Here is a 25,894-nt window from a genome sequence, read left to right on the forward strand (position 1 = left end):
CATGTACCGCCAGGCTTGTTAACTTAAATGCCGATCGCAGTGCGTCTCTGCAGAATGAGCCGGTGCGATCTGCACTTCAGCCCCTGGACTATAACTCCCATCATAGGCAGAGTCTGTTCATGATGGGAGTAGTAGTCCTAAAAGTCCCGCAGATGTGCAAGTGCCATCCCTCAGCAGCGCTATGGTACTACAACTACTCCCATCATGGGACAGGCTCTGTCCCATGATAGGAGTAGTAGTCCAAGGGAAGAGAGACAGATCTTTGTTCACATTATGCATTTTGCATAATGGGAACAGAGCCTTTCTGGCAGTGTGTTCCCAAACAGGGAGACTCCAGCTGTTGGTTAACTACAGCCCCAATGATGGAAGTTGTAGTTTAGCAACAATTGGAGGCTCCCTGTTTAGGAACACACTGCATTATGTGCGCTCTGCCCAGGGGAGAGCAAAAAAAAAAAAGTACTAACCCATATTTCTTGTTTTTCTTTTCTTCTCATTTCAGATACGTGAATGCGGAGGACTACATCAGATTCGGTGGACTGCAACGATGACCAGCGTTTTTTTTTTATTCAATAAAATGTTTAACGAGGGCTGTGAGTGTTTATTTTTTAAAACATTTTTTTCAATGTGTCTTGTTTTTTATAATTGAATTTTCAGCGTTAGTAGTGGAAGCCGTCTTATAGATGGTATCCATTACTAAGCCAGGGCTTAGCGTTAGCCCAAAAATCAACTAGCGCTAACCCCCAATTATTACCCTGGTACCCATCGCCAAAGGGATGCCAGGAAGAGCAGGTACCAACAGGTCCGGAGTGTCAAAAATGGCACTCCTGGGCCTAGGCGGTAACAGGCCGGCATTATTTAGGCTGGGGAGGGCCAGTAACAATGGTCCTCGCCCACCCTGGTAACGTCAGGCTGTTGCTGCTTGGTTGGTATCTGGCTGATGCTGAAAATAGGGGAAACCCTATGCGTTATTTTTTTTTTTTTTTTTTTTATAAATAAAAAAAGTGTGTGGTTTATGAAAGGACATGCACAGCCTTAGTAAATTCTGAGCAAGAGTGTACAATAGACAAGAAGTGTAAAGGGGTAGAACTGTACATATTATCATTAAGGTTAAATCATTTAATTAAGAATGAACCATTAAAGGCTGTGGACACCTTTACATGAGAAAATGTTTTTTGCACCAAAGCAAGAATTTAAAAAAAAATGCTTTTCAAAGGTATCCATAGCCTTTAAAAGGGTATTTCGACACCAGGTAAAAAAAAAAAAAAATGCAACAGTAGCATAAAGCATTGCCGATCTGCTCCAATATTAACCTCTTCAGGACATAGGGCGTATGGATACGCCCTGAATCCCGAGTCCTTAAGGACCGAGGGCGTATCCATACGCCCGTGGGAATTCCGGCCCCCACCGCTAGCCGGTTGGGGACCGGAGCCGGATGCCTGCTGAAATCGTTCAGCAGGCATCCCGGCATATCGCCCAGGGGGGTCATTATGCCCCCCCATGTCGGCGATCGCCGCAGATCGCTGGACAATTCAGTCCAGCGATCTGCGGCGATTCCGGGTCAATCGGGTCTCCAGTGACCCGGTGACCCGGAATTACTGGCTGTTCGGGGCCGTCTCTGACGGCCCCGAACAGCCAGAGCCTGCAGGGGTGAGGTGGCACTGGTGCCACCTCACGATCGCCCTGATTCGTCGGCCGGATTACCGGCCGACCAATCAGGGCGCCTGCTGCGGGTGTCACTCCCGCACCCGCTCCGCCCCTCTTCCGGAGGGCGTGAGCGGGTGCGGGAAGACGACCCCGGGTGCTGGGGACCCCGATCCCCGGCGCCCCTGTTGGGATCGGGGCCCCAGGAGCAGCTGCGGCGGCGGGACTGACCTGTGTGCCGGCAGCAGCAGGAGGTGAGTGACAGCCTCCTGCTGTTGCTTAGCAACAGTTCCCAGCATGCAAAAAGGGCATGCTGGGAGCTGTAGTTATGCAACAGCAGGAGGCAGACCACCACAACTCCCAGCATTGCCTTATGGGCATGCTGGGACTTATGGTTTTGCAACAGCTGGAGGCACATTCTTTTTATGGAAAAGTGTACCTTCAGCTGTTGTCTAACTACAACTCCCAGCTTGCACAAACAGCTAAAGTGCATGCTGGGAGTTGTAGTGGTGCATCTGCTGGCTGCATAACTACAACTCCCAGCATGCCCGTTGGCTGTCGATGACTGCTGAGAGTTGTAGTTTTGCAACAGCTGAAGGCACACTGGTTGTGAAACTCAGAGTTTTTTTTTTTACCTAACTCAGTGTTTCACGACCGGTGTGCCTCCAGCTGTTGCAAACTACAACTCTCAGCAGTCACCGTACACCATGCACCGTGCATGCTGGGAGTTGTAGTTTTGCAACAGCTGGAGGCACACTGGTTGTGAAACACTGAGTTAGGTCACAAACTCAGTGATACATAACCAGTGTGCCTACAGTTGTTGCAAAACTGCAACTCTCAGCAGTCACCGACAGCCAACGGGCATGCTGGGAGTTGTAGTTTTGCAACAGCTGGATGTCCCCCCCAATGTGAACGTACAGGGTACACTCACATGGGCGGAGGATTACAGTAAGTATCTGGCTGCAAATTTGAGCTGCCGCAAACTTTCTGCTGCAGCTCAAATTGCCAGCGAGAAACTACTGTGAACCCCCGCCCGTGCGACTGTACCCTAAAAACACTACACTACACTAACACAAAAAATAAAATAAAAAGTAAAAAACACTACATATACACATACCCCTACACAGCCCCCCTCCCCTCCCCAATAAAAATGAAAAACGTCTGGTACGCCACTGTTTCCAGAACGGAGCCTCCAGCTGTTGCAAAACAACTCCCAGTATTGTCGGACAGCCGTTGACTGTCCAGGCATGCTGGGAGTTTTGCAACAGCTGGAGGCACCCTGTTTGGGAATCACTGGCGTAGAATACCCCTATGTCCACCCCTATGCAATCCCTAATTTAGGCCTCAAATGCGCATGGCGCTCTCACTTTGGAGCCCTGTCGTATTTCAAGGCAACGGTTTAGGGTCACATATGGGGTATCGCCGTACTCGGGAGAAATTGTGTTACAAATTTTGGGGGGTATTTTCTGCTTTTACCTTTTTTAAAAATGTAAAATTTTTGGGAAAACAAGCATTTTAGGTAAAAAAAAAATTTTTTTTTTTACATATGCAAAAGTCGTGAAACACCTGTGGGGTATAAAGGTTCACTTAACCCCTTGTTACGTTCCCCGAGGGGTCTAGTTTCCAAAATGGTATGCCATGTGTTTTTTTTTTGCTGTTCTGGCACCATAGGGGCTTCCTAAATGCGGCATGCCCCCAGAGAAATATTTGCGTTCAAAAAGCCAAATGTGACTCCTTCTCTTCTGAGACCTGTAGTGCGCCAGCAGAGCACTTTTCACCCCCATATGGGGTGTTTTCTGAATCGGGAGAAATTGGGTTTCAAATTTTTAGGGGTATTTTCTGCTATTACCATTTTTAAAAATAAAAATTTTTGGGGAAAACAAGCATTTTAGGTAAAAAAAAATTTTTTATTTTTACATTTGCAAAAGTCGTGAAACACCTGTGGGGTATTAAGGTTCACTTTATCCCATGTTACATTCCCCGAGGGGTCTAGTTTCCAAAATGGTATGCCATGTGTTTTTTTTTTTGCTTTTCTGGCACCATAAGGGCTTCCTAAAGGTAACATGCCCCCCAAAAACCATTTCAGAAAAACGTACTCTCCAAAATCCCCTTGTCGCTCCTTCCCTTCTGAGCCCTCTACTGCGCCCGCCGAACACTTTACATAGACATATGAGGTATGTGCTTACTCGAGAGAAATTGGGCTACAAATACAAGTAAAAATTTTGTCCTTTTACCCCTTGTAAAAATTCAAAAATTGGGTCTACAAGAACATGTGAGTATAAAAAATGAAGATTGTGAATTTTCTCCTTCACTTTGCTGCTATTCGTGTGAAACACCTAAAGGGTTAAAAGGCTGACTGAATGTCATTTTGAATACTTTGGGGGGTGTAGTTTTTATAATGGGGTCATTTATGGGGTATTTCTAATATGAAGACCCTTCAAATCCACTTCAAACCTGAACTGGTCCATGAAAAATACTGAGTTTGAAAATTTTGTGAAAAATCGGAAAATTGCTGCTGAACTTTGAAGCCCTCTGGTGTCTTCCAAAAGTAAAAACACGTCAATTTTATGATGCAAACATAAAGTAGACATATTGTATATGTGAACCAAAAAAAAATGTATTCGTAATATCCATTTTCCTTACAAGCAGAGAGCTTCAAAGTTAGAAAAATGCTAAATTTTTTAAATTTTTCATCAAATTTACGGATTTTTCACCAAGAAAGGATGCAAGTATCGCCAAAAATTTACCACTATGTTAAAGTAGAATATGTCACGAAAAAACAATCTCGGAATCAGAATGATAACTAAAAGCATTCCAGAGTTATTAATGTTTAAAGTGACAGTGGTCAGATGTGCAAAAAACGCTCCGGTCCTTAAGGCCAAAATGGGCTCCGTCCTGAAGGGGTTAAAACAACCAAAAATCCATGCATTATTTATTTTTATTTGGGGGGGGGGGGGGGAGAGTCACGATAGCGGCATTGCTAAGTACAAGGCAGCATACTGTTGAAGGGGTATTCCAGAATTTATTTTTATTTGACTATGCTACAGGGGCTGTAAAGTTAGTGTAGTCCATAATATAGTGTCTGTACCTGTGTGTGACGGTTTTCTCACAATTCTTCTGTGATTTTCACCCCAATATTTATTTTTAACAGCATACAAAATTACTGTTGTCTCAGATTTTTCCTAGGTTGCAATGCGGCCGAGACCTGACTCACTAGTCAGCTCATGGGTGACTGATGGGTGGAGGGATCGCTTGGTGGGAGAGAGATCAATCTGCAACTAATGCAACCATAGGTCTTTTGAATGGATGCAGCTTATTTATGTTTCAATGGGTGGGGTGGCTGATGTGTGGGAGGGAGGAAAATGGAATTATGGGATTTGTAGGCAAAAAAAATAAAACTGAAACCACATTGATCTGTATGAGGAATCTAATGATTCCTCCTAAAAGTCCCCTAAGGTGACTAATAAAGTGTAAAAAAAAGTTTTATAAAAGTAAAAAAAAAACACACACATTAACCCCTTCCTTATTAAAAGTTTAAAATACCCCCCTTTTCCCAAATTCCATATAAAAAATATAAAAACATTACAAAAATAAACATATGCGGAATCAACGTGTGCGTAAATGTCCGAACTATAAAAATATAACATTAATTAAACAGCATGGTAAATGGTGTACACGTAAAAAGTCCAAAATTGCATTTTTGGTCACTTTGTATGAACAAAAAGTCCCATCAAAACCAAAATAGTAGCAATGAAAACTTCAAATCATAGCCCAAAAAATGAGCCCTCATACCACCCCGTATATGGAAAAATAAAAAAGTTACAGAGGTCAGAAGATGACAATTTTAAACATACTAATTTTGGTGCATATAGTTATATATTTTTTTAAGTAGTGAAATAAAGAAAAACCTATATTTATTGGCTATCATTGTAACCATATGGACCTACAAAATACATTTATGGTGTCATTTTTCCAAAAAGTGCACTGCATAGAACCGGAAGACCCTAAAAGTTACAAAATGACTTTTTTTCCCCCAATTTTGCCCCACAAATATTTTTATTTATGGGTTTGCCGTAAATTTTGTGATGAAATGATTGATGTCATTACAAAGTACAATTGGTGGCGCAAAAAACAAGCCCTCATATGAGTCTGTAGGCAAAATTGAAAGCATTATGATTTTTAGAAGGTTATGAGGAAAAAACTAAAGTGCAAAAACGGAAAAACCCGTGCTCCTTAAGGGGTTAAAGGGTAATATGTGGAAATAAAACTTATCCCCTTGTTAAGTTTCTGATTGTGGGGGGGTCCAACCACTGGGAACCTCTGTGCTCTTCTGTACGGGGGCCAGATACTCACCCATCCTCCGGTCCCCACCCATGGAGATGGTCTGTCAGCAAACCCCTGGATGAGCCAGGGTCCTGACACTCTGCACATCCACAAGGCTTTAGCACCATTACGAGTTTACAGTTGCATACTGTGTTGTATGTGAAAAACAATAGTAGAGGGATGTATATGCATCTGCTCGAGTTACATTATCACCAATCAAATAAAATATGACTTAAATAATAAATGAGATAGATATAATAGAAGTTCTCTTTAAAAGATCATTAGGTGTTTTATTCAATTATGCTTTTCACCTGGTTGTCCTTTTGATCCAGGAACACCATCCAGTCCAGGAAAGCCCCTCGTCCCTTTCTCTCCAGGAATTCCTGGGCTACCTATTGATATATTTAACCACGTTATTTAAATGTCCACATATGTCTATTCTGCTACAATGACAAAACATCTAATTACCTGGAAGCCCTGCAAGGCCCACAGTTCCTTTTGGTCCTGGTATTCCAGGCATTCCAGGGACACCAATGTCACCCTTTTCTCCCCTTTCACCTGGTAACCCTTGAAGACCAGGAGTTCCAGCTTCACCCTATATTTAAATGTGTTTTACAAAACAAATTTAGAAAATATTTAAGCAATACATACCTTATATTCACTCTCAGTAGAAAACAGTTATGTTATAACATGTATTAAAGACAAGGTTCAATGGAATGCATTAATATTTGGATATATTGACATGTTAATCTATTTACTGTGTTAAGATAGGTATATAACATTTTTTTTTCATTCCAGCTGCATACTATTAGTTTGCATGGGACTTAAACAGATGCCATAGTGCAGTTCCTTCCAAACTGTGTGCCATGACAGCGCAGCAGTAGTCACTGTTCTTAAGTGGCCAGGGCCCAAGCTGCTGATCTTGAACTGGCAGCTGGCACTGCAGCCACTTTAAATCACTTTAAAATGGACTTCTGGACTTCTGGACCCACCAAGCCTAAGCCTGCAGGAGTGCAAGAGACATGGGCCAGGTAAGTAATGGTACAGCTGGGGATCAAGGCATCAAGGAAAATGAAATATCATAGGAAGGGATCAAGGAGAAGAATAAAGTGACATTGGGGAATCATAGGTGGGAGTGAAGTGGCACACCGTGGGATCAAGGGGGGGACGAAGTAGCAACGGAGCTGATCAACTATGCATGTCTAAAAACATGAACAGTTTGGAAAGCTCTGCCATAGTATATTAATTTGTGTAAGCCTTTTTCACTTCTATGATTTATTTATTGTATTTTTTTGAGTATCTGACATGACATTTTTTTATCAGAAAAAAAAATGTATGTTATAAAAATGTATGTTAAATTAGTTGTGAACCAAAGAAAAGATTAGGTAGCAGAATATGCTTGTGCCCTTTAAACTATGCTTCAAATCGGTATACAAGCACTCCTGTTAATATCCCCTACAAAAAAAACTAAGGTAAAATAAGTCAGATCTTAGTTTGCTAATTTTGCATTTTGAAATAACAAAGCAAAACATTTTAATAGTAATTATACATTCTACACCACAAAAAATATCCACAGTTTCCCCATACTAGATCTATAAACATACTGTAAGAGAAATAACCCATACATTTCAAGAGCCAATCTGCTGCTTGTCTCTTCTTCCTACTTCTGAGATGAGAGGTCAGAGCAGGACCTGCCCACTGAGTCTAAAGGTTGGAGTGTATGGAGGTAAGTAGTGATGGAGAGCATCCCTACTTACTTCCGCTGACTGTTTAGTATATAGTGGTGCAAAGCACCCTGCTGTATACTATACAAGAGTCCAGACTCTTGTCACTATATTGATGGAAGGCCCTGCTCCTAGTTGGACTGAGCTGTGCTGAAAATATACAGCCGTGGGTATAGCTTATGCTGGGCAGGAGATATACATTGTAAATTCCCTGCCCAGCAAGAATATTCAGTAAGGGTATGTTCACACGTGTATATTTTTGCTGCAGATCTGCTGCAGATTTGCTTCAGCATATTTTGCTGCCAACTAAAGTCAATGGGCAGCAAAATCTGCTGCAGATCTGCAGTAAAAATATGCATGCGTGAATGCACCCTAAGGGTACGGTCCCAAGTAGCGTATACACAGTGTATTTTGCTACCCATTAATCTCAATGGGTAGGAAAATACGCAGCAGCAGATATGCAGCAAAATACGCTGCATATATGCTATGTGGGACCATACTAAAGCAGCAATATGTATAGTCTGCTGGTTTGCTGTAACCCTTGCTTGGCTGAGCACTATGCACAAGCCCAGCAAGGAAAAAATTAACTAGCGTTGCTTCTTGGGAAGGTATACAGCCATCTTTATCAATGGCTGTATACTGTGTGCTGATCTGGGCCTTTGTCCGATGTTGTCACTAGAGACAGAGCTACAGACAAGAATGCGGGTAGAGAGGTTCTGTTCCCACTGTGCATTTTTAGCATGCCTTTTTCTTTAAAAGGGCATGTTAAAATGTATAATGTAAACAGACCCTTTATGGCAGTGTTTCCCAAACAGGGACCCTTCAGCTGTTTCAAAACTACAACTCCAAGCATTCTTAGACAGCCAAAGGCTGTCCTGGGAATGCTAGGGGTTGTAGTTTAGGTAGTTTAGCAACAGCTGGAGGCTCCTGATTGGAAAACACTGCTTTATGCACTTAATGGGGATTTTTGTGTGCTTTTTTTTCTTTTTGTTTCAGATATGTCTGCAGTGGATTACATCGGATTCGAAGATAACATGGATGACCAGCATTTAGATTTTCGACAAATGGTTAGCCAGGACTATGAGTTAGTGTTTTTAATTAATTTATTAATTTATTTATGTGTGTTGTGTATGTTTAGGCTTTGGAGGGTCAAAAACCCTTGTCCACCCTGGTAATGTCAGGCTGCTAGGTTGGTTTCTGGCGGATACTAAAAGAAAATGGCGAGCCCCATACATTGTATTTAATAAATAAATAAATAAAAACATGGGTTAGTACATCTATATAGATGGCTATATACTATATACCCCCACAAGGAGTTGCCTAGAGCTGCTCAGCAGTGCAACGTAACTATTTCATTGTTAGGCCGGCCCAGGAAGAGGTTACAGTAAACCAGTGATCTATACAGATTGTTGGTTAACTGTATATTTTTGCTAGGCAGGAGATATACAATGCTCCTGCCCAGCATGAGCTGTGCTCATGGCTGTATAGCTGCAGGCACAGCTGTATAGCTGCGGGCAGAGCTGAGTCCCACTAGGAGCAGAGTTAGTAAACAGCATTGCACCATACTCTTTTTTTTGTGTGTGTGTTTTTTCCTCAAAAAGACCAAGTGGGAGTTTAGCCAAAATGGTACACTGTATTAGTATTTGTGAGAGGATGTACATCCCATGTGCTGTTATTATTAGCATTTCTTGTATGGTCTAGGGGGTGGTGATTTGTGGACATCTACTGCATAATCTAATTTGACAGGACCCTTGCCAAACTACACATTGAAAGTATGCCTCAACTGTACATAATAAAATATGGTAGGCGAGTCTGAGTACAGACAGATAATGAGGAAATGTCACTTATGTACTTACCTTTATACCAGGAGGTCCTGGAATGCCTATGCCTGGAACACCTTCTGCACCTTTAAGTCCCTTTTCACCTTTGATTCCAGTAACTCCAGGCAGGCCAGGAGTGCCCTGAATACCATGTTCACCCTTTGGTCCAGTGGGCCCTATGTGTAAAAATTGTGTTTTTACAATAAATCAAAGAATTCCAAATATATATCAAAGGTAATGTTCGTAGGTTCAAATGAATATTATGGACATTTGAACAAAAACGAAGCAATTAGAAATATAAATACAATATAAATTAGAAGTTTACCTGGCAAACCCATTTCTCCCATCGACCCTTTTTGCCCCTGAGTCCCTGGAGCACCCGGAAATCCTTGACCACCTTTATCTCCTTTTGGTCCTGTATATATATATAAATATAAGGATGTTTCATTATTTAGGTCTAAATTTTGAAGACAATAAGTGATATTTATCAAAACCTTTGTAGAGTAAGAGTAATGCAGCTGCCCAGGTGCAACCAATCAGATTGCTTCTTTTTAGATGCCTTTTTAAAAATAAAAGAAGTAATCTGATTGGTTGCCGTATGCTATGCAGTACGCTCAGCAGCTGAGTGAACATCATAGCCGGGACCCGCATTAACCCTTTAGATGCCGTGATCAAAGTTGATCGCAGCGTCTAAAAGTCCTGAGATGTACTGCCGGTTAGCTCAGGGATGCTGCTCAGTATCATCGCTGAGCAATCGCGGTGTACCGATCAGCTGTGATGACAACCGCAGGTCCCTTACCGTCTGTGCATCCAATTGTCGCTCCTTTACTGCTGCCAGCCATGGCAGGCCATAGTAAAGGAGCGCCGATAACACTGATCACTGCTATGCTATGGCATAGCATTGATCAGTGTATGCAATCTGCAGATTGCATGTAATAGTCCCCTATGGGAACTAGAAAAGTGGGGAAAAAATTGTTAAAAATAGTAAATGTGAGTATGTGGCAAATATTAACCTCTTGCCTATTTCCTTTGTGTCCAGTGGTTTTTCACAGGTGTCAGACGTCAGTGCCGCACTTCAGAAAAACTCTCCGTGTGTAAAAGGGTCAAGCCTGAGTACCCGCTTTCTCATCCAATGCAGTCACAAACGCATTTCGGGGTATAATAGGATATAACCAGACCCCTTCTTCAGTGGTGTAAGTTTCCACATGGTTTTTGTTCTGGCAGTTTTTGGAAAACGGCCTGTCAGGATCCGGACTGGCGGCTGGTGAGGACACTGGAGGTGGATCCTCTGGACCAGAGAGGTGATGGCGCAAGTCGTACTGGAGGATCGGTTCTAAGTAGTTACTGGTGTTCACCAGAGCCCGTCGCAAAGGACTTGCTGCGGCAGTAACTACCAGGTCGTGTCCCTCAGTAGCGACTCGACCTCTCTGGCAGCTGAGACTGGCACTGTACACAAGGACTAGACAGAGGCGAGGTCAGACGTAGCAGAAGGTCAGGGCAGGCGGCAAGGTTTGTAGTCAGGGGCAATGGCAGAAGATCTGGCTATACCGGCAAGGGAACACAGAAACGCTTTCTCAGGGCACTATGCAACAAGATCCAACGAGAACAGGAAGGGGAAGTGGGTTTATATAGGAAATGGAGGTGATTGCACTTGATTGACCAATTAGTGGTGCACTGGCCCTTTAAATTTCAGAGAGCCGGGACGGGACGGAAGGAGGACGGGGCAGGTGAGCAGAACGGGATGCGACCCGCGGGCAGGCACGTCCCGCTGCGCGGATCGAATCCCCGCCGGGGGACTCAGAGCAGCGCTCCCGGTCAGTGAGTCTGACCGGGGCGCTGCTAACAGAAGATGAACGCCGTGAGCGCTCCGGGGGAGGAGCGGGACCCGGAGCGCTCGGCGTTACATGGCCGCTGCAGTTTTTGAGCCAAAGCCAGAAGTGTATTCATAAGGAATAGGACATATAAAGGAAGGACTTATACTTCTCCTCCCTTATGGATCCACATCTGACTTTGGCTCAAAAACTGCAGTGGCAGTTTTCCAAAAACTGCCAGAAAAGAAACCAATTGGTGTTCTAGATACAGTCCTTAGTATGCGCTTTCCTATAGACTTTAATATAGCACATCATTAGAATAAGAAAATCTGTTGTTTTTTAAACCTATTTTACTGCAATTGTTTTGGTTTCATTTTATAGTGTGTGTGAACGTAGCCTAAAAGAATTGTAATTATACCAAGAATGCATGTAATAATATTGTCACCTGGCTTTCCCGGCATTCCTTTCTCCCCTTCTTTTCCAGGCATTCCAGGGGATCCTAAATCACCACGCGATCCTTTCTCTCCTTCAAGCCCAATTTGTCCTGAAAATAATTTTAAATTTGTTATTTTTTTCAGCTGACACTTCAATCGTTACTGTCGTTCGAAACAACTTTTTTTTATTTAATAATTCCCTAAAACTAGGCATTTTCCTAATATACTTCATTAAATAATTTTTGCTAAAGATGTGAATTTAAAAAATAAATAAATAAATAGCCACTAGGAGTTCCTGTCACTTTAATTTTGCAAACGAACCCTGGTATCCTAGGGTAGTTGGTCCTTGCAACCAGAAATTTGGACCTGGGGGTGTGGTTATCTCCCTGCTGTGCCTTAGTGCAGTGTATTAGGCAGCATTCTCCATTATGAGTTGAACACCTGTGAGATGCTGTCAGCTTGCATTCTTTTCAGAAGCAGAAGAGGAGCATTTTCATGCACAATGACAAGCAATACAAGATGCTAAAGTATTATTTATATGCAAAATGATTTCTCGATGGTCATTTTATTAACTAATTTCTTGTGTATCTGACTCTATTATAGTACTACAAAGTGTGCACTTTGTGCACAAAGCTTTGCAAATGTACAAATGTTTCTGTTTGGGTAGGCCTCCTGAAAATGGAGAAGGAGGGGGGAGGAAAGGAGCAAACACCCCCAGCTTCTGAGAGAGGTTCAACAGCAGTGAGCAAGTATAATGAGGGGCATTTACTAATCTTTTACTATGTAGTCTGGTTTTTACCCTGTTTTTTTCTACTTCATTTTTGACTATGTGCGACAAATTTACTGAATTGTTGCACGGCATTAATAAATTTGGCACACATAGGCAAAAGTGGGAAATTTACTTTATGTAGTAGAAAAAATAGTCTGTTCCTTTTTCCAGCTGTCTGAATAGGTTTGGCTGCTGGTTTCCTTCTGGATCTTTTGTTTTTGAGTTTTTTTTTAGCTTTTTCACCACATCTAAATAATTCAATAACTACAGTGGTCCCTCAAGTTACAATATTAATTGGTTCCAGGAAAACCATTGTAAGTTGAAACCATTGTATGTTGAGACCATAACTCTATGGAAATGTGGTAATTGGTTCTAAAGGCACCAAAATGTCATCCAAAATAGGAAAAAGTGACAAAGAAAAATAAGTAGATAACTGATATAGATAAAGCAAATCCTTACATATAAAAGTAATAAAGATCTGCTGGGAACTGTAAATTACTGTCTATGTCAGTGTTTCCCAAGCAGGGAGCCTCCAGCTGTTGCAAAACTATAACTCCCAGCATGCCTGGACAGCCAAAGGCTGTCCGGGCATGCTGGGAGTTGTAGTTTTGCAAAAGATGGGGCCACCCTGCTTGGCAAACACTGGTCTATGTAGAGGACAGGAGCTTCTTCAGGGGTCCTGTACAGTACAGGCAATGTCCCAAACAAGTAATGGAGTCGCCCTCACCTGGTGTCCAAAAGAGCAGCTAACCCTGATACAGGTAAAGTGTACAGAACATGTAATACCAGACACCAGTCAGTGCATACACTTCAGTAATACAGGGGTTTTACCAGTGAATGCCCATTTTGATTGGTTGGTTCTTCCAGCCATTGACACGTTTTACAGATCTGGACTGTCTGTAGCATTGCATGTTGAGTCTGGTTTCAACTTACGATGGTCCAGAAAAGACCATTGTATGTTGAAACTATTGTATGTTGAGGCCATTGTAAGTTGAGGGATCACTGTAAATTGTAGTCATGGCTCAGAAGTGGTAAATGGCGTTTAGTGTGTGTGTGTGTGTGTGTGTTTATTACATTTTTTTAACACAGTTTTTTTCTCCCTAAATGTACTTACACTTTTTTTTTTTTTTTGGTTACTTCTTCTACAGATCTGTGTATCCTGTGGACTCCTTCGGATTCGGTGGACTACTTCGATGACCAGCGTTTTTCTTTGCTTGATGTTAATAAAATGGTTAACGAGGGCTTGTGGGGGAGTGTTTTTTGTAATACATTTTTTTTAAAACCTGTTGTGTTTTATTTTTATTTTACTTTACTAGACAGGCTTAGTAGTGGAAGCTGTCTTATAGACTGAGTCCATTACTAAGCCGGGCTTAGCGTTAGCCACAAAAACAGCTAGCGCTAACCCCCAATTATTACCCCGGTACCCAACACCACAGGGGTGCCGGGAAGAGCCGGTACCAACAGGCGCTCCTGGGCCTAGGCGGTAACAGGCTGGCGTTATTTAGGTTGGGGAGGGCCAGTAACAATGGTCCTCGCCCACCCTGGTAACGTCAGGCTGTTACTGTTTGGTTGGTATTTGGTTGAGAATAAAAATAGGGGGACCCTATGCGTTTTTTTAATATATTTAATTATTTATTTTAAAAAAAAAACGCATAGGGTCCCCCCTATTTTCATTCTCAGCCAAATACCAACCAAACAGTAACAGCCTGACGTTCCCAGGGTGGGCGAGGACCATTGTTACTGGCCCTCCCCAGCCTAAATAACGCCAGGCCTGTTGGTACCGGCTCTTCCCGGCACCCCTGTGGCGTTGGGTACCGGGGTAATAATAGGGGGTTAGCGCTAGCTGTTTTTGTGGCTAGCGCTAAGCCCAGGTTAGTAATGGACTCTGTCTATAAGACAGCTTCCACTACTAAGCCTGTCTAGTAAAGTAAGAAAAAAACACAACAGGTTTTAAAAAATTTTTATTACAAAAAACACTCCCCCACAAGCCCTCGTTAACCATTTTATTAAAATCAAACAAAGAAAAACGCTGGTCACCGAAGTAGTCCACCGAATCCGAAGGAGTCCACAGGATAAACGGATCTGAAATGGGTTAGTACATTTATTATCACCTGCTCACACATCTCCCGCCCCGCATGACTACAACTGCCAGCATGCCTTTACAGTAAGGACATGCTGGGAGTTGTAGTTGTGTGGTGCAGGAGATGTGTGGGCAAGTGACAAGCTTGTCCCCTGCCCCCAGCTGCAGGACTACAACTCCCAGCATGCCCTTACAGTAAGGTGGGGCGGAGGCCGGGCACAGTGTTTCCCAACCTGGGACTTGTAGTTTTGCAACATCTGGAGGCACCCTGGTTGGGAAACACTGTTTTAGGCCAGTGTTTCCCAACCAGGGTGCCTCCAGATGTTGCAAAACTACAAGCCCCAGCATGCCTGGACAGTCAAAGGCTGTCTAGGCATGCTGGGAGTTGTAGTTTTGCAACATCTGGAGGCAACCTGGCTGGGAAACACTGGCCTAAAACAGTGTTTCCCAACCAAGGTGCCTCCAGATGTTGCAAAACTACAAGTCCCAGCATGCCTGGACAGTCAAAGGCTGTCTAGGCATGCTGGGAGTTGTAGTTTTGCAACATCTGGAGGCAACCTGGCTGGGAAACACTGGCCTAAAACAGTGTTTCCCAACCAGGGTGCCTCCAGATGTTGCAAAACTACAAGCCCCAGCATGCCTGGACAGTCAAAGGCTGTCCAGGCATGCTGGGAGTTGTAGTCTTGCAACATCTGGAGGCACCCTGGTTGGGAAACACTGGCCTAAAACAGTGTTTCCCAACCAGGGTGACTGTTTTAGGCCAGTGTTTCCCAACTGTTTTAGGCCAGTGTTTCCCAACCAGGGTGCCTCCAGCTGTTGCTAAACTACAACTCCCAGCATGCCTGGACAGCCAAAGGCTGTCCAGGCATGCTGGGAGTTGTAGTCTTGCAACAACTGGAGGCACCCTGGTTGGGAAGCCTGCGCAACTTACCGGCTTCCGTAGGATCCAGCGCTGAACCACACTGCCGCGCGACGATCTCCGACAGCGATCGTCGCTGGAGCCTCGGAAGGGTAAGTGAACTTCTTCGCCGGTCCCCTTCAGCTGTTTAGTTTTGCAACAGCTGGAGGACTACAGTTTACAGACCACAAACCAGTGGTCTGCAAACTGTGGCCCTCCAGCTGTTGCAAAACTACAACTCCCAGCATGCCTGGACAGCCAATGGCTGTCCAGGCATGCTGGGAGTTGTAGTCTTGCAACATCTGGAGGCACCCTGGTTGGGAAACACTGTTTTAGGCCAGTGTTTCCCAACAAGGGTGCCTCCAGCTGTTGCAAAACTACAACTCCCAGCATGCCCGGACAGCCAAAGGGTGTCCAGGCATGCTGGGAGTTGTAGTCTTGCAACATCTGGAGGCACCCTGGTTGGGAAACACTGTTTTAGGCCAGTGTTTCCCAACAAGGGTGCCTCCAGCTGTTGCAAAACTACAACTCCCAGCATGCCCGGACAGCCAAAGGGTGTCCAGGCATGCTGGGAGTTGTAGTCTTGCAACATTTGGAGGCACCCTGGTTGGGAAGCTTGCGCAACTTACCGGCTTCCGTAGGATCCAGCGCTGCACGACACTGCCGCGCGACACTGCCACGCGACAGTGCCGCGCGACGATCTCCGTCAGCGATCGTCGCTGGAGCCTCGGAAGGGTAAGTGAACTTCTTCGCCGGTCCCCTTCAGCTGTTTAGTTTTGCAACAGCTGGAGGACTACAGTTTACAGACCACACACCAGTGGTCTGCAAACTGTGGCCCTCCAGCTGTTGCAAAACTACAACACCCAGCATGCCCTGACAGCCAAAGCCTATGGCTCTCAGGGCAGGAGCCCGGGCTGACATTACAGTGCAGCCGCCCGGGCTCCTCATACGGCCTCCCCGCTACCCCCCTTGTCTCCCGCCCGGGCTCCTCATACGGCCTCCCCGCTACCCCCCTTGTCTCCCGCCCGGGCTCCTCATACGGCCTCCCCGCTACCCCCCTTGTCTCCCGCCCGGGCTCCTCATACGGCCTCCCCGCTACCCCCCTTGTCTCCCGCCCGGGCTCCTCATACGGCCTCCCCGCTACCCCCCTTGTCTCCCGCCCGGGCTCCTCATACGGCCTCCCCGCTACCCCCCCCCCCCCTCCCCTTGTCTCCCGCCCGCGCCGCTCAGCTCCCGCTGCTACAAGACTACAACTCCCAGCGTGTCCTCACTGTAAGGCCATGCTGGGACTTGTAGTCTTGCAACAGCAGACAGATGGCAGTTGTGTGGCGCTGGCAGGTGAGAGGGGGGGATGTAAATCACTGCAATGTCCCGGTAGCGCAGTGAGGGTAGCGGGGAGAAAGTATGTCGGAGCCCGGGCGGCAGTAGCTTTTCCTGCTCCATGTTGGAGCTGGAGTAAATTTAGTCAATTTTTATGGCCGTTGCGACAGTTTATTGCGCAACTGCGACTGTCTCAGTTAATAAATTCCTGACCACTGCAAGTAAAAACTGAAAACTTGCGTAAATTAAGCGGGATTTTTTTTTTTTACTTTCTAGCTCTTGCTAGGGAAAGTCGCACAATTTATAGGGTAGGCGCAATTGCGACAATTTTGCGCCAAAAATAGTCAGAAAAAAATTACTAAACCCCTTAGTAAATGCCCCCCAATAAGAGTAAGTGTAATAAAAAGGTATTTTACACATTAAAACATGCATATTGTTATGCATAAAGGTCATAGGGCACATTAGTACATTTTCTTGAGCATTTATATAAATTTTATTCCAAATTACAGTAAAGCTTTAAATATTTTGTTCTACTGAAAGTGTCATAGGTGCTTGGAGCAAACTTCTGGAATAAGTGGTTGGTAAATCCACACTTGGTGAATATAGACATGTCTGGGATAAACATATATCTATCCTTAAATAAAAAAGGTAGTAATATAGATGTTCTATGTTTCTAGATAATTTCAAAATAGAGAGCTCATAACTGTACCTGTGTTGCCCTGATCTCCTTTTTCACCCTTCATGTTTTCCATAGAAGGAAGTGTTCCTGGGAGGCCTTGCAAACCTGTTTCACCCTTTTCACCTTTTGCTCCATCAGCTCCTATCCCACCACGAGACCCAGTTGGACCAGGATCACCTACATTTAAGCAGTAATAATATTTAAAACTAGCTTTGGATAGTTGGGAAGACAGCAAAACAATGTGAAACACAAAGCAGATTTACACCAGCACATTTATTTCACTTTATTAAGAGGTTCTAGCAAATTTTTACATTTTCAATAAATATCAAACACTCTTAGGCTAAGTTTCTACTTGTTTTTTTGTCCTGCGTTTTTTGGTTTGAAAAAAATGCAAGAAAAACGCCAGTGCAATTTCCTGCATCTGGCATTTTTTCTGCTGTTTTTTCATTTGTGTGGAAATTGCATTTTTGGCCCCTTTGGCGTTTTTTTTTGGTACACAAAATTTGTTGGGTACCAAAATAAAAAATAAAATGATGCAGTAGTGATAGAAAAAAAAATTATTAAAAGGGTAGCTCCCATCATCCTATTTTTTTTCTGTCCCTGCCTATTGCCAATCTATCCCTAACCCCCTCCCTGCTTTAAATTTTTATTTTTACTATATTAAAAATGCCTTTTGTCTGCCTGGCAGTGTGCTCACTACCAGGCAGACTTCCCCAGCAGGCACCACGTCACTGATGCCTGCTGGGGGGAGGGCTTCCGCCCTTAGTTCATCTACACAGGGTGCCTCCAGCTGTTTCACCACTACAACTCCCAGCTTGCCCTGACATCAATTGGCTGTCAGGGCATGCTGGGAGTTGTAGTATTGAAACAGCTGGAGGCACCCTGTGTAGATAAACTATTAGTTAGTTACAAGTGGCACTGCGGCGCTACGGCGCTAGCCCATTCCCCCCCCCCCCCCGCTGCGGCGCTAGCCCGTTCCCTCCTCCCCCCCCCCCCTGCCCCGCGTTCCCTCACTGCACTTGCAGTTACTGCAGAGCCCGGCAGCGGGCGTGCAGGGACAGCGGTGGCGACGGCGATGTGCGGGAGGAGTGGCCTCCCAGCCAGTGGCCGGGGAGCCAATGCGCTCGCTCCCGCCTGTCTGATTGACAGGCAGGGAGCGAGTGCAGCCTAACTGAAAAAGGACTGATTGCCACTCCGAAATCAGTCCTTTTTCAGGTGTGACGTCACGCCAGGCTGCAGCCGGCCACAAGGAGGGTGACCCCTAGTGGCCGTTTTTTAAATGTAAATTAAACCTTTTTAATGGAAAAAAATAAAAATAAAAGTATATTAGAGATATGTTGTAGTACATAAGTACTACAACATATCAAAAAATAAAGTTGGTGACAGTGCCCATTTAACAAAATTTATATTTTTATAACAAAATTGTATAACATTTTTGATAAAGTGTGTGTTTCACTTTTTTTTCTCTCTTTTTTGAAATTTTTTAGGTAGTACTACTACTCCCAGCATGGAACACACTGTTCCATGATGGGTGTAGTAGTACCTGTACTAATAGACATATCGCCCGATGTGATCGTCCAAAATATGCTCACTCTGTTCCATGTTGGGAGCTGTGGTACTTGCAGTTAAGGAAAGATCACAGTTGATGTCACTTCTGACACCTGCTGTGATCCTCCTGTATAATGTATAGATGCGGCCGGCCGCTTTATATGGTCCCCTGCAATGATGTATATATACACCTATTAATATTACCCACAGACAGTTGTGATTGGCTGGAACCATCTGGCCAATCACAGCTCTCTGTGGGAAATATGAATAGGTGTATATATAGGTCATTGCAGGGGACCATAGAAAAGCGGCCGGCCGCATCTATAAATTATACAGAAGGATTGCAACGGACCCGAAGCAATCTGTCAATTAGTACAGGTACTACTACTCCCATCATAGAAAAGTGTGTGTTCCATGCTGGAAGTAGTAGTACTACCTAAAAAATAAAGAATAAAAAGTGAAAAAACACACACACACACACTACATTTTTATTATTATCGGCTACATTTTTAGTGCACTGCCCGCCCACATAAATTGATCCCTGTTTAAAAATTGATAAAAATGTTATTATAAAAAAGATGAATTTCGTTAAATGCTATTTTTCCATCACTCCTGTATCTTTTTTATTATATATTTTTTAATGGTACCCTACGAAATTTTATTAAAAAATGTATCTCCATCACTTTTTTGGATCGCTAGTAGTTACAAGTAGAAACTTAGCATCAGGCTGTGTTTATATGCTGCAGTACTGCAAGTAATTACCACACGTGTTTTGCAGCAAATTTTATAGTGAAATTGTATTTAAAAAATTGCACATTTTACAGAGTTTGACGTCATTAGCATAGTTACAGTAAAATACAACATTTTTACCGCAATTTGGCCATTCATGCTAATTAAATGTGGTACTGCAACCTGTGAACACAGTTTTATGTCACAATGAACTTAGCATAATGATGTAGGCAGAGACAAAGACTCATTTCTCTACACCTTCATTCAACAAACCAAACTCTTAGCAAGGATCTTTGTTCCAGGTGACCATGCCAATTGCCCCATACTAGGGGGAAAAATTCCTTGCCAACTCCATATATGACAATCAGAATAAATTCTTGGATTAACGTTCTGTCCCTATAAATCTAGTATCCAAGTATCCGTAACTCGTAATGTTATTACTCTCCAGAAATACAACCAGGACCCTTAGAAATATTTTATAAATTTTCACCATGATCAAGTTCTATAGTCTCACTGAGACAACATAAAATGCCACATAAGAACCTCATAAAATGACATATCAGCCGTAAATGCCTTATAAGAACATAAGTGTTGAGCGTGAATTTCGTGAATATTTAGAATATAGTGATATATATATTCGTTTTTTTAATGCAAATTTATGCTAATATTTATACGAATATCGGCACTTCCAGACTGGAGACTGATCCCTCCCTTCTTTTACATGAACGATATAATTGCGCATGCGCATTATGCAAATGTAATTATGAATTTTCACATAAAAAAAAAGAGAACGGACATAGCGAATATGCAAATTTCGCGAACATAGGACGAATATTCGTCCATATATTCGTGAAATATCACATATTCGAATATGGCCCCTGCTGCTCATCACTACTCTCCTGGTGAGTGCGTCAGTCCAGCCACAACCCTCCCACAAAGCCACTCCCACCATTTAAGCCACACCCTTTTTATTTTCTACTCTTTTTGTGTATTTTTCCAGTTTGCACGTCACGCCCACTTCCACAAAACCACGCCTTCTTCTATTTTCGTCCTACAATCTCTTCATCACAACTATAAGGACGGGATATGAGGGCAGGATATGAGAGCGGGAGATATGAGGACGGGATATAAGGACGGGATATGAGGATGGGATATGAAGACGGGATATGAGGTCGGGATATGAGGACGGGATATGAGGCGGGATATGAGATCAGGATATGAGTACGGGATATGAGGACAAGTACTTCCTCCTATGTTGTTTTTCCTCCTGCACAAGGATTAGGTAGGAAAAACATAGGAACGCTGGGTACTCAGCTAGTAAAAAAAATATGGAAAAAAAACATATATTTATGATCCCTTATCCAAAGACACATGACAAAATGAATACAGTCTGCAAAATAAAGACAGATCCAAAAAACACACAGAACCTACACCATCCGTAGAACATACACTGAATTAAATACCAAACCAGACCCTGAATAAATACAGATCTAAGTCCCATACTGAAAACACAAACCAGATCAGAATAAATACAGACCCCAAACCAGACCCCTTAACTAAAATAGACTCCAAACTAAACCTCTAAATAGAGCTCAGAACACACCAAGGGCCATTGCACACTGCAGTTTATTCGTGGTATTTAACACAACACTGAGATGTGTATGAAATATTTGAATTTATTTATTCATTGATTTTATTTAATAAAATTGTGCCCCTTAAATTCCTACTACGAGGTGGCATCGTAGGCAGCTATTTACTCAATCTACCCCTTATCCCAGGCATGTTATTTCCTTAAAAGGTGCTACTCTAGGTAATCTGGATTTAGTTTACCTTTTTCCCCAGGTAAGCCTGGATTTCCTGGTGAACCTGGTTGGCCTTGGATTCCTGGAATTCCCATCAAACCCATATCTCCTTTTTGTCCTGAAAAACACATTACAGTTTTTACACTATTTGACTTAAATACATTTGCAAATCATGTAATATCTCTTAATAACTCATGCTACCTTGAAGACCTGGAGATCCATCTTTTCCTGGTGCACCTTGAAACCCTGGTACACCAGGCATACCCATTATGCCAGGCATGCCTGATGTCCCTTTATCTCCCTTTGGTCCTGGCATGTCAGTTCCAGGAAATCCTGGATAGCCTCTCTCTCCCTTTACTCCTATGGGACCTGCAAATTTCAGAAAGGTCAGATAATAAATGTCAAACAAATGAAAAAAAAACTTCTTAGAAACATTTGACAAAACAACTTTGCATCACTCAATATTTAACTATTAGGGTGGACACACGCATGGCAAAAGTTTATGCCAAGCATTAGCCACAGCAAATGTGCTGCAAAATCCACATGCATTACGTGTGAATTTAATGTGGAATTTAATGTTTATATGCTGTAGACTTGCTTCGGATATCACCCTTTGCAATGCCACAGCAAGTTCTTGGCAAATCCACATTCAAATGCACATTAAAGTCCACATGTTAGAGATTTTTTATGTTTTTTATACAGGTAATCTGTGGAAAAAATGCACTGCTTGTGATTTATTACTGTCACGATTCGGCTTACAGGTTGTGGATCCACTGTGTCAGCGAGGGATTGGCGTGGACCGTGCCGGTGGACCGGTTCTGAGAGGCTACTGGTGTTCACCAGAGCCCGTCGCAAAGCGGGATGGTCTTGCTGCGGCGGTAGCAACCAGGTCGTATCCACTAGCAATGGCTCAACCTCGCTGACTGCTGAGAAGGCGTGGGACAGAAGGACTAGGCAGAGGCAAGGTCAGACGTAGCAGAAGGTCGGGGCAGGCGGCAAGGTTCGTAGTCAAAATGGATAGCAGGAGATCAGGTAACACAGGCTTGGACAATACTAAACGCTTTCACTGGCACAAGGCAACAAGATCCGGCAAGGGAGTGCAGGGGAAGTGAGGTGATATAGCCAGGGAGCAGGTGGAAGCTAATTAGGCTAATTGGGCCAGGCACCAATCATTGGTGCACTGGCCCTTTAAGTCTCAGAGAGATGGCGCGCGCGCGCGCGCCATAGAGAGCGGAGCCGCGCGCGCCAGCATATGACAGCCGGGGACCGGGACGGGTAAGTGACTTGGGATGCGATTCGCGAGCGGGCGCATCCCGCTATGTGAATCGCATCCCCGCCGGCAATGTCAGTGCAGCGCTCCCGGTCAGAGGGTCTGACGGGGGCGCTGCAGGGAGAGAGACGCCGTGAGCGCTCCGGGGAGGAGCAGGGACCCGGAGCGCTCGGCGTAACAGTACCCCCCCCCCCTTAGGTCTCCCCCTTTTTTTGTCCGGCAACTGCTTCACATGGGACGAGGACACCGGGAGTGATAGTAGGGTTTCCTCAAAGGCAGGCAGTACAGCAGGAGTGGGAATGGGGAGGGAGGGCAGAGGGAGAAGCTTGACACGGGGCAGGGTGTCACCAGGACAGGGGCCAAGAGGAGGCAAGGCACAGTCCTGATAAGCCTTGGGGAGACCAGGTGTAGGAGGAGGCACTGAGGCTTGCCTGACGGGACTGGGAGGAGAGGAGAGGCATTTGTGGCAAGCAGAGCCCCAATTCTTGATCTCCCCGGTGGTCCAGTCAAGGGTGGGAGAATGAAGCTGGAGCCATGGCAGACCGAGGAGGACTTCGGAAGTGCAGTTGGGAAGGACGAAAAATTAAATTTTTTCGTGATGGCGTCCAATGCACATTAGAAGGGGTTTTGTGCGGTAACGCATGGTGCAATCCAATCTAACTCCGTTGACCACGGAAATGTAGAGCGGCTTGACGAGACAGGTCACCGGGATGCAGAACTTATTCACCAAAGAATCCAGAATAAAATTCCCAGAGGCACCAGAGTCCAAGCAGGCCACGGCTGAGAGGGAGGAGTTGGCAGAAGGAGAAATCCGCACGGGCACCGTGAGGCGTGGAGAAGCAGACTTCGAACCAAGAGACGCCACACCCACGTGAGCTGGGTGCGTGCGTGCGTTTCCTAGACGTGGAGGACGAATAGGGCAATCCACCAAGAAATGTTCGGTACTGGCACAATACAGACAAAGATTTTCTTCCCTACGGCGATTCCTCTCTTCCTGGGTCAGGCGAGACCGATCCACTTGCATGGCCTCCTCGGCAGGAGGCCCAGGCGTAGATTGCAAAGGATACTGTGGGAGAGGTGCCCAGAGATCTAGGTCTTTTTCCTGGCGGAGCTCCTGGTGTCCCTCAGAAAAACGCATGTCAATGCGGGTGGCCAAATGGATAAGTTCTTGCAGGTTGGCAGGAATCTCTCGTGCGGCCAGCACATCCTTGATGTTACTGGATAGGCCTTTTTTAAAGGTCGCGCAGAGAGCCTCGTTATTCCAAGATAATTCGGAAGCGAGAGTACGAAATTGGATGGCGTACTCGCCTACTGAAGAATTACCCTGGACCAGGTTCAGCAGGGCAGTCTCGGCAGAAGAAGCTCGGGCTGGTTCCTCGAAGACACTACGGACTTCAGCGAAGAAGGACTGGACTGTGGCTGTGGCAGGATCACTGCGGTCCCAGAGCGGTGTGGCCCAAGACAAGGCCTTTCCAGAAAGAAGGCTCACTACGAATGCCACCTTAGACCGTTCTGTAGGAAATAGGTCCGACAACATCTCCATATGCAGGGAACATTGAGACAAAAATCCCCGGCAGAGTCTAGAGTCCCCATCAAATTTGTCCGGCAGGGACAAGCGGAGGCTAGGAGCGGCCACTCGCTGCGGAGGAGGTGCAGGAGCTGGCGGAGGAGATGGTTGCTGCTGTAGCAGAGGCAGAAGTTGCTGTAACGTGGCGGTCAACTGCGACAGCTGCTGTCCTTGTTGGGCAATTTGCTGCGATTGCTGAGCGACCACCGTGGTAAGGTCAGCGAGACTTGGCAGCGGCACCTCAGCGGGATCCATGGCCGGATCTACTGTCACGATTCGGCTAGCTGGTTGTTGATCCACTGTGTCAGCGAGGGATTGGCGTGGACCGTGCCGGTGGACCGGTTCTAAGAGGCTACTGGTGTTCACCAGAGCCCGCCGCAAAGCGGGATGGTCTTGCTGCGGCGGTAGCAACCAGGTCGTATCCACTAGCAACGGCTCAACCTCGCTGACTGCTGAGAAGGCGTGGGACAGAAGGACTAGGCAGAGGCAAGGTCAGACGTAGCAAAAGGTCGGGGCAGGCGGCAAGGTTCGTAGTCAAAATGGATAGCAGGAGATCAAGTAACACAGGCTTAGACAATACTAAACGCTTTCACTGGCACAAGGCAACAAGATCCGGCAAGGGAGTGCAGGGGAAGTGAGGTGATATAGCCAGGGAGCAGGTGGAAGCTAATTAGGCTAATTGGGCCAGGCACCAATCATCACCTAGAGAGCGGAGCCGCGCGCGCCAGCATATGACAGCCGGGGACCGGGACGGGTAAGTGACTTGGGATGCGATTCGCGAGCGGGCGCGTCCCGCTATGCGAATCGCATCCCCGCCGGCAATATCAGTGCAGCGCTCCCGGTCAGCTTGTCTGACCGGGGCGCTGCAGGGAGAGAGACGCCGTGAGCGCTCCGGGGAGGAGCAGGGACCCGGAGCGCTCGGCGTAACAATTACACATAAACATAATTAAGCTATATAATTACTTCTTATCTGTAAAAAGATAAAAAAGATACTACATGTCACGATGCCGGCTGGCAGGAGGTGGATCCTCTGTGCCAGAGAGGGATTGGCGAGGACCGCGCTAGTGGACCGGTTCTAAGCCACTACAGGTTTTCACCAGGGCCCGCCGCAAAGCGGGATGGTCTTGCTGCGGCGGTAGTGACCAGGTCGTATCCACTAGCAACGGCTCACCTCTCTGACTGCTGAAGATACTGAAGATAGGCGAGGTACAAGGGAGTAGGCAGAAGCAAGGTCGGACGTAGCAGAAGGTCGAGGCAGGCAGCAAGGATCGTAGTCAGGGGCAACGGCAGGAGGTCAGGAACACGGGCTAGGAACAGACAAGGGAACGCTTTCACTAGGCACTAAGGCAACAAGATCCGGCAAGGGAGTGCAGGGGAAGTGAGGTAATATAGGGAAGTACACAGGTGATCACACTAATTGGTAATTGGGAAGATTGGACCAGGCACCAACATTGGTGCACTGGCCCTTTAAATTGCAGA

General features: G+C 45.2%; 1 protein-coding gene across 1 annotated transcript in view; it reads right to left on the reverse strand.

Annotated features, from left to right (window-relative positions):
• Positions 1-25,894, reverse strand: part of COL4A1 (collagen type IV alpha 1 chain) — a 222,201-nt gene that overhangs the window by 20,315 nt on the left and 175,992 nt on the right. The window contains exons 33-40 of the mRNA XM_056555746.1: positions 21,780-21,947; positions 21,607-21,696; positions 17,530-17,676; positions 11,765-11,863; positions 9,834-9,923; positions 9,545-9,684; positions 6,433-6,559; positions 6,276-6,356 (exon numbers count right to left, since the gene is read on the reverse strand). Coding sequence (XP_056411721.1) covers positions 6,276-6,356; positions 6,433-6,559; positions 9,545-9,684; positions 9,834-9,923; positions 11,765-11,863; positions 17,530-17,676; positions 21,607-21,696; positions 21,780-21,947 — 942 coding nt within the window. The remainder of the gene's footprint in view (positions 1-6,275; positions 6,357-6,432; positions 6,560-9,544; positions 9,685-9,833; positions 9,924-11,764; positions 11,864-17,529; positions 17,677-21,606; positions 21,697-21,779; positions 21,948-25,894) is intronic.

The sequence above is a fragment of the Hyla sarda genome, chromosome 2 (assembly GCF_029499605.1).
Source record: "Hyla sarda isolate aHylSar1 chromosome 2, aHylSar1.hap1, whole genome shotgun sequence".
In the NCBI taxonomy this organism is placed as follows: domain Eukaryota; kingdom Metazoa; phylum Chordata; class Amphibia; order Anura; family Hylidae; genus Hyla; species Hyla sarda.